The sequence below is a fragment of the Salmo salar genome, chromosome 01, assembly GCF_965601325.2.
Source record: "Salmo salar chromosome 01, fSalSal1, whole genome shotgun sequence".
NCBI classification, from domain to species: Eukaryota; Metazoa; Chordata; class Actinopteri; order Salmoniformes; family Salmonidae; genus Salmo; species Salmo salar.
This window is the reverse complement of record NC_138291.1, coordinates 25,229,411-25,239,067: the sequence shown is the minus strand read 5'-3', so window position 1 is coordinate 25,239,067 and position 9,657 is coordinate 25,229,411. Positions and strand designations below refer to the sequence as shown.

The following is a 9,657-nucleotide window of genomic DNA, read 5'->3' as shown; positions in this document are numbered from 1 at the left end:
AAGACGTAATATGCTTTACACCCCTGCGCGCCCTCTCAAGAGAAGGAGGCATGTCGTTGGAAAGAAAATGTAATGAAAAGCAAAAATGTCTCAGACAGCAGGTGGCAGCATTGAATTGCTGAAAGAATTGATGATGAAGGGCGTAAACCAACCACTGTTTATAGGCGTGGTCACGACGAAGCAATGGGCGTAACTTGACATTGCTCTGGATGTTTTGAAGCTTGCTGAGTGCCAAGCTTTCGCGAGGGTTATAGAGAGAGATTTCTGGCTGTTGGCCTGAATTAAGACATGAAGAAATACAGAGAACGATGGAGAGCAAATTCTGCATTTTGACCGAAACAGAAGACCTCAAAACCCTGATTTCGAGCACCGAAGATAGTCTGCAAATTGAAAGGTAACGTTACTAACGTTTGCTAGTTAGCTGCTGCTAAGCTAACTTGCATGTGATCTAGCTCGCTAGACTAACCAACCAATACATCTTTGAAAACATTGGTTGATAATCCGACATCAACATTTGGCAATATTGCATCCACACTTAAAGGCACTAAAACGGGGGGGTGAAGACTGTACTAGTTACAATGGAGATAGTTAGCAAACTAGCTAGTAACGTTAGATGGTCTGCTAAGCTAACGTCTACTAGCAGCTGGTGTATACCAGGGGCGTATTCATTACGCTGGTTATGTGGTAATGGCTAGAAGGGATACTGCTTTTATCAAATTAACGTCAAAGTTGATTGTTTTTTTTTTTGTATTTTAGCTAGCCCTAAACATTTTCCTAACCTTAACATAATTCTCCTAACCTGATGCGTAAATGTCAAATCTGGAAAAAAAGCTGCAGGTCAGGAGAATTTATGCAGCAGACTAGTCAAACCCTGATTCTGTTGCAAAACGTTACTTAAACGGATGCGAACGAAACGGGGAGGGACCTACCTGCATTTGTCCAATAGATACTCTCGTTTTAGTTGTTGTTAACTGTTTGGACTGATCACACCCCAGTGTGTGTTGCAAATTGAATGTCAAAAGTATCGAAGTTACATGCAGGAGAGCATTAATTATAGCTAGCTGCCATGTTAGTCTTCAATTCGATTTATTAAATTATGCTGACTAAACATTTATCATATTTTTTTTAAATATGCATTATGTAACTAGCTACCAGGGTTTGCATTGCAATTATGCATGTCATCCTCAGATCTGACTGTTGGCTTGCTTCAAGATGGGATGACCCCTGGCATGAGGGATGTATTGCTATGCACACTCATGTAACTTTAATTGTTTAGTAAATTATGAATACCTTCCTTAACCAATCCCATGCAGGTAAACCCTTATTAATCATAAAGAAGATGAAGGTAAGGATTTGAGGAGGGTATAAGCTGATCATTGAACTGTGCTTAAAGGATAAGTGTTTTTTGGGAGTTTTTTTTTAACCACATTTCTATTATTTCTTTTTATGTAAATGGTATGTTATAAGGGTCCAGACAGCTTTTTTTGTGATTTCACATGTTTTAACTTACCACAAACAGCAAATCACTTCCTCATCCTTGTGTAGTATGGGGGCCCCCGAAAAGTATGAACAAAGGCTCCAAAAACACCCAAATACATCCTTTTAGAAACGGCAAAGCTGTCAGTGTAGTGATGCATTTCTTTAGCTATTGTACACGAAATTATGTAAATCCAAACTTTATCCGCAACGTTATATTCCATTTTGTTGCGACTCGAGCGCTACCTCTCGGTCCATTTTCCAGGTCACTGCTCAAAAAAAAGAAACACTTGAGTAAATGAGGGATATAAAGTACACTACATGGCCAAAAGTATGAGGACACCCCTTCAAATTTGTAGATTCGGCTATTTCAGCCACACCCGTTGCTGACTGGTGTATAAAACCGAGCATACAACCATGCAATTGCCATAAACAGATATTGGCAGTAGAATGGCCCAGACTGAAGAGCTCAGTGACTTTCAACATGGCACCGTCATAGGATGTAATAAGTCAATAAGGATGTAAATGAGTCCAATAAGTCAATTCATAATATTTCTGCCCTGATAGAGCTGCCCCGGTCATCTGATGTAAATAAGTCCAATAAGTCAATTCATAATATTTCTGCCCTGATAGAGCTGCCCCGGTCATCTGATGTAAATAAGTCCAATAAGTCAATTCATAATATTTCTGCCCTGATAGAGCTGCCCCGGTCATCTGATGTAAATAAGTCCAATAAGTCAATTCATAATATTTCTGCCCTGATAGAGCTGCCCCGGTCATCTGATGTAAATAAGTCCAATAAGTCAATTCATAATATTTCTGCCCTGCTAGAGCTGCCCCGGTCATCTGTAAGTGCTGTTATTGTGAAGTGGAGGAGGAATGATGGTCTGGGCCTGTTTTTCATGGTTTGGGCTAGGCCCCTTAGTTCCAGTGAAGGGAAATCTTAACACTACAGCATACAATGACATTCTAGACGATTCTGTTTCCAACTTTGTGGCAACAGTTTGGGGAAGGCTCTTTCCTGTTTCAGCATAACAATGCCCCTGTGCACAAAGCAAGGTCCATACAGAAAGGGTTTGTTGAGATCGGTGTGGAAGAACTTAACTGGCCTGCACAGAACCCCCACCTCAACCCCATCAAACACCTTTTGGATGAATTGGAACGCCGACTGTGAGCCAGGCCTAATCGCCCGACCTCAGTAATGCTCTTGTGAATGGAAGCAAGTCCCCGCAGCGATGTTGCAACATCTAGTGGAAAACCTTCCCAGAAGAGTGGAGGCTGTTATAGCAGCAAAGGGGGGACCAACTCCATATTAATGCCCCTGATTTTGAAATGAGATGTTTGACGAGGAGGTGTCCACCTACTTTTGGACATGTAGTGTATATTGAAAGCATGGGGTGCTTCCACACAGGAAGTTCCAGACACTTGTTGAATCTGTGCCGAGGCACAGTGAAGCTGTTCTGGCAGCTTGTGGTGGCCCAACGCCCTATTAATACACTATGTTGGTGTTTCCTTTATTTTGCTAGTTACCTGTAGCAGCAGGATACACGAAAAATGGAACGACATCAAAAGACATGCATCACAATACTGACAGCTTTGCCGTCTCTAAAAGGACGTTTTGGGAGATTTTGTTCATATTTTTTCAGGCCCCCATACAACACAACAAGAATGAGGGAATGCTGTTAGGGGTAAGTTTCTCTAAAATGTGAAGAAAAAAAAGTGTCTGGACCCTTCTATAACATTCCATTTACATTTTTTTGATTTGGTTGTAAAGGATAAGTAATTTTTTTAAGGGTAACTTCAACCCAGAGCGAATGATAACGTACCTTCATGTTGTTTCCCTAGGACCAAGACATTGTTTGAGGAGATCCGTGCATCCATCAACAACAATGATGAAGAGGACCGTTCCTTTTGGAGGCCTGTGCTCCCATGGGGGGGCGTCTACACCATCAGGGCAGGGAGGAAGGCCATCTCATGCACCCCTCTGTATGTTAAGATAAGCCTAAAGAACACCTGCACCATCGATGGGTTCCTCATGATTCTTTATGTCATTTTGAGAGACAACCAGAGCTTTCCCCGGGAGGTGGGCATATTCCTGGGCAGGCAGTTTGTGGAGCATTTCCTCTACCTGATGGACTCGTATGACTACACCACCGTTAAGATGCTGTGGATCTGGGACAGGATGTCCAAGAGGCAGTACCGCTCAGTGATCCACCATGCAGCGTTGGAGATCGACCTGTTTGGTAACGAACATGAGAACTTCACCAAGAACTTGGAGACAATGATGTCTACCATGCAGGAGAGTCTGTGCACCAACTGGAGCTGTCCTGCTCGTTTCCAGGAGTTCATACAGAAAACCATCAACATCAAGTAAGAGAGGCAAAAGCTGTAAGCCAAAATCTGACTTCTGGTCAGTGTGGGAGGATTTGCTTTACACTATATCTCCCAGAGCTTGTTCAGCTTCTGATCAGAGACCAGTAATCCTTAATTTGTATGAAACCCAATAGCGATTCACTATAAATAAGGTAGCCAAAAAGCTATGAGTTCAAATGGGAGGACCTTCCATGTCTCTATTGCTTGCAATGCTAATTCTTCTGGACAGCTGGTCTACACTTCTGTCTTCAAGAGGCTTTTATTTCGCCCCCTTGACACGCTGCTTGACTAAAATAAGGTTCAGCTTTCTAATGATCATAGTATGAAATGATGAAGTGTGGTTGGTTTCTAAACAGCTCTGGTCCAGTCTCTGCCAGAGCCTTATAAAGTCATGTTTACCCACGGTGGGCTGCATGTCGACAGTGGATTATACTGTACCCATTACCAAATCCCAACCGCTATTTTAAGTTTTAGTTATTGGTACATTTCTGTCAGGTTGGAGATTACGTGGATTAGGTTAGTGTAAATACAGTACATGTATGTAGTCTGATACCGGTGGTGGATAGAGTTTCACTGGATGTATAAATCTGAAGCATCTGGTTGGAATTTCCACTCCCCACCAAATATGGTGAGGATAGGACGCCCAGTGTGGCCAGCAGTGGGAGAGTACAGACGGGTTTTTTTTTTTTTGCAACAAAACCGACGCTTGCGCAGCTATTGGGCAAAACAGACAGGATTGGCTTAGATTGTTGACAACTTGTAAACAATATATTTTGTCTTCAATGTTTATTGAAAACAAATAAATTTGCACAATGAGCACTTGTCTCACAAATACATCGCGACAGTTGTTGGTTAGATAGCTAGCAAATTTTTGCCATATTAGCATTGTCATGAAATCACCTCATAACAAGACGTGGTATCAAGAACATGATGAAACCAACAAACGAGCAATTTATGACTCCCCACGTGACAGCAACCATAACAAGAAACTAACTATCAGGCCATCCAGAATCACAACACATGGACTTCTGCCCCATTTGTAGCGTGTGCTTCGTTCTCATGACGTTGTCAGCTAACCCATCTATGGAATTGGGCCGACATTCTGCCCATTTTTCTAATCGAAAAAAAAAAAAAAAAGTCCAATCTCAATACAGTTTTCTGTACCCAAAACTCCAATCTGTTAAGAACATAGGCACGTCTACATAACTTAGTGCACTCTGCCAAAGTTACAAAACATTGCGTTTATTTTTTTTCACCTTTTATTTTATTTAACCAGGTAGGCCAGTTGAGAACAAGTTCTCATTTACAACTGCGACCTGACCAAGATAAAGCAAAGCAGTGCGACAAAAACAACACAGAGTTACACATAAACAAACGTACAGTCAGTAACACAATAGAAAATAAAAATAGAAAAATCTATGTGCAAATCTAGGGAGGTTGGCAATAAATAGGCCATAGAGGTGAAATAATTACGATTTAGCATTAATACTGGAGTGATAGATGTGCAGATGATGATGTGCAAGTAGAGATACTGGGGTGCAGAAGAGCAAGAGGGTAAGTAATACTATGGGGATGAGGTAGATTTACAAGGAGTGCAAGGGCGAATTTAGTTATTGCACACGCGCACTTCACAGAGAAGACATTTTTCTAACAGAAATATTGAAATGCATGCTAGAACGCGACAATAGGATCTCACTAGCGCGTGCTTGCTCAGCCCCCCTCCTTGCTTGTTCTACCCACTATGCTTTATTTGCTCCCATTGAAAACGACACAGATGAACTACCTTGAGATAATTATAAATACGCAGTGTACAAAACATTAAGAACACCGTCCTAATATTGAGTTGCATGAACCTCCCCTGCCTTTTCCCTCAGAACAGCCTCAATTTGTTGAGGCATGGACTCTACAAGGTGTCGACAGCATCCACAGAAATGCTGACCCATGTTGACTACAATGCTTCCCACAGTTGTCAAATTGTCTGGATGTCCTTTGGGTGGTGGATTATTCTTGATACACATGGGAAACTGTTGAGCTTGAAATACCCAGCAGCGTTTCAGTTCTTGGCAAACTGGTGCACACGCCTACTAGTTAAATATATATATCCCGTTCAAAGGCACTTAAATATTTTGTCTTGCCCATTCACCCTCTGAATGGCTCACATACACAATCTGTCTCAATTGTCTCGAGGCTTAAAATAATTATTTAACATGTCTCCTTCCCTTCATCTACACTGATTTTGAAGTGGATTTAACAAGTGACATCAAAGGATCATTGCTTTTACCTGGTTTCACTACATGGTGTTCAGAGTTAGACTTCTTACCCTTTTTCTTCCATCCCAGTCCTCCTCATGAGCTGCCCCCTAGAGATCCCATTCAGTCAGCTGTGGATGAGTTCTTCTGTCCCAAGATCATTCTCTGCAAAGAACTGGGGTGAGAGACATAATGTTTAAAATATATATAGATATATTGGCCTATCCACCACACCCCCTCTCCGGAGGACAAAAGTAAATTGGTTTTACATTTTAGTTTTTAATCGCCATTTTGTTACATATACATTATTCATACATTTTTACATGCATGGTACTTTTATACAGTATTTATACAGTATTACATGACAAAAATATAGTTTGATATACACATTAAAAGATACTCCGACATGTACGGTATACATTAGTGCAGTGCATTCGTAAATATTCAGACCCCTTCACTTTTTCCACATTTTGTTACGTAAACAGCCTTATTCAAATTTATTAAATAATTTTTTCCCCCTCATCTACACACAATACCCCATAATGACAAAGCATAATCAGGTTTTTAGAAATGTTTCTTAATTTATACAATTTTTAAACTAAAATATCACATTTACATAAGTATTCAGACCCTTTACTCAATACTTTGTTGAACCACCTTTTGGCAGCAATTACAGCCTTGCTTCTTCTTGGGTATAATGCTACAAGCTTAGCACACTTGTATTTGGGGAGTTTCTCCCATTCTTCTCTGTAGATCCTCTCAAGCTCTGTCAGGTTTGATGGGGAGCGTTTCTGCACAGCTATTTTCAGGTCTCCAGAGATGTTCGATCGGGTTCATGTCCAGGCTATGGCTGGGCCGCTCAAGGACATTCAGAGACTTGTCCCGAACTCACGCCTGCGTTGTCTTGGTTGTGTGATTAGGTTCGTTGTCCTGTTAGGGTCGTTGTGCTGTCACCTTCCGAGGTCCTGAGCGCTCTGGAGCAGGTTTTCATTAAGGATCTCTGTACTTTGCTCTGTTCATCTTTCCCTCGATCCTGACTAATCGCCCAGTCCCTGCCGCTGAAAAACATCCCCACAGCATGATGCTGCCACCACCTTGCTTCACCGTAGGGATGGTGCCAGGTTTCCTCCAGACGTGACACTTGGCATTCAGGCCAAAGAGTTCAATCTCGGTTTCATCAGAGTCCTTTAGGTGCATTTTTGGCAAACTCCAAGCGGGCTGTCATGTGCCTTTTACCGAGGAATGGCTTCCGTCTGGCCACTCTACCATAAAGGCCTGATTGGTGGAGAGCTACAGAGATGGTTGTCCTTCTGGAAGGTTCTCCCATCATCACAGAGGAACCCTGGAGCTCTGTCAGAGTGACCATCGGTTCTTGGTTCTCTACGGACAGTTCCTTCGGCTTGGTTTTACTCTGACATGCACTGTCAGCTGTGGGACCTTATATAGATAAGTGTGTGCTTTTCCAAATCCTGTCCAATCAATTTAATTTACCACAGGTGGACTCCAATCAAGTTGTAGAAGCATCTCAAGGATGATCAATGGAAACAGGATGAAACCTGAACTCAATTTTGAGTCTAATAGCAAAGGGTCTGAATACTTGTGTAAATAAGGTATTTCTGTTTTTTTGCAAAAATGTCTAAAACCTGTTTTCACTTTGTCATTATGGGGTATTGTGTTTAGATTGGGGGGGGGGGAATTATTTATCAATTTTAGAATAAGGCTGTAATGTAACAAAATGTGCATAAAGGGAAGGGGTCTCAATACTTTCCGAATGTATATATGTTGTTTTTGTTCCTATTACAGATCATTAGCTTTTAATCCAATAGTTTTATTATATTGTTGATTGTCTGTGGCTTTCCAAATCACCTCAGAGACTTAATGTTGAATCACCATCTTTTCTTATGTTCTTTCTATGATTCTGACTAACTGTCTGTTCTTCAGGTGTAATGGGTTGAGGGAGTTCTCTCAGAGGGTCTTTTGCCATGGACCACCTCCTTTTGTCATTCTCAACATGCAGCTTTGGAAGTCTGAGGAGCTGTCCTATGTTCCCTACCATCTAGCCCTATCCCAACACAGGTAAAGAAATCTTGTAGAGCAGGACTCATATCCCAGCCTCATTGTCTTAGGTGCTGTTTATTTTTCTCCCTGGATGTTAAATGTAATTGATTAGCTATCTGTTTTTATTTTGTTTAAACAGCACCTACTTGCATGTACTTTGCTATTTGCACCGATTTCTTGAAGCTATTTCTGGTATGCGAGAATGGTCTTCAACATGCAGAAAAATCCAATTGCAACTCTCTGCTTTTCCATAGGTACTCACTGGAGGGCGCCACACTCTTCAACAAGGAGGAGCATCACTACTCTGCAGCCTTCCAGATAGATGGCTACTGGATGCACTATGACGGGCTGAGGAGCGACAACCTGATCCTGTTAAACAAGCCCCCTGAACTCCTCCTTCTCTCTTCCCTTGTCTACATCCGCGCCTCAGACAAATGAGATGCACTAATGTAACCAAGCAGGGATGGGGTCAATTCCATTTTTCATTCCATCATTTCAGGATGAAAATAAATTCTCCTAAATTTACTTGAATTGAAAAGGAATTGACCCCAATTGTGTCACCATGGTCCAGTAAGGACACAGAAGGAAGGAGGTAGATACTAGACACTCATAGGAAGGCATCTTTTGAAAATTGCACACTAACACCTTCCTGTTTATTGCCCTTCATTCACAGAAGTAGTATCCAAGTTACCTTACATTTAGCTCACGATGGTTTTGTCTTCCATTACTCATTGAGCTCTTACCAGATACTTTTATCACCTAATCATATTTAATGACATTTTTATCTAGTTTGAAAAGGCTTATACCACATTTCCAAACTTTTTAGGAGATCATGTCAACAACTTCCTTGTTTTGTTTTTATACTTTGAGATTACTTTTTGGAATTATGTGCTCCATTTTGCCTGACTGTTGCCTCAAACACTCACTGTGCAAAATGATAAGTGCATCTTCTCTTTGGGCATGCTTGGAATCCAAGAATATATGCATGGACTATAATAGTTCTGGGGAGGTATGCATATTGAAGAATCAACTCAACCTTAAATAGCTTTACTGCTAAAAAAAATTAAGAGTTTGCTTGCAGCGTGTTTGGTTGTCTTGGGGGAAGTGGTTGCACTTTTCAGAGAAGCAAATTCAGCTAATTAAACTTTGATTTAGAATTGTCAACAGGGTGTAGGCTAGACTAGTGAAGCATCTGAGATTGTACGGGACTCATCTACTACAATCCATTTGTGCATACTAGTCCTGACCTCAGATCAAACTGGTGCTTTTTTTGTACTATTTCCCCTGTTTAAAAACATTTGAAACAGTATTTGCATTTTGTGGAAATTCAATCATTATCCTTGATTTACTTGCTTGTTTTAAGCTGTCCATTGGGCTTCAACTTGGAAGTGAGTCACACAGCGTTAACTTGTATTAAAATGAATACCTGCTCAAATATTTGTATAAATTGTGTGACAATGTATCATTGGATAAAATCAGTTCTGTCTTAAATGTAAGTAAT

The 9,657-nt window shown here is 41.0% G+C and overlaps 1 protein-coding gene across 1 annotated transcript; it reads left to right on the top strand.

Moving 5' to 3' along the window:
* The first annotated feature begins 191 nt into the window (after positions 1-191).
* On the top strand, positions 192-8,834 carry LOC106581668 (dopamine receptor-interacting protein 1). The gene is made up of 5 exons (XM_014163915.3): positions 192-394; positions 3,322-3,846; positions 6,189-6,278; positions 8,040-8,174; positions 8,411-8,834. Exons 1-5 carry the CDS (start codon positions 309-311, stop codon positions 8,592-8,594), a joined length of 1,020 nt encoding a protein of 339 aa, XP_014019390.1. The 5' UTR covers positions 192-308; the 3' UTR covers positions 8,595-8,834.
* Positions 8,835-9,657: the final 823 nt, after the last annotated feature.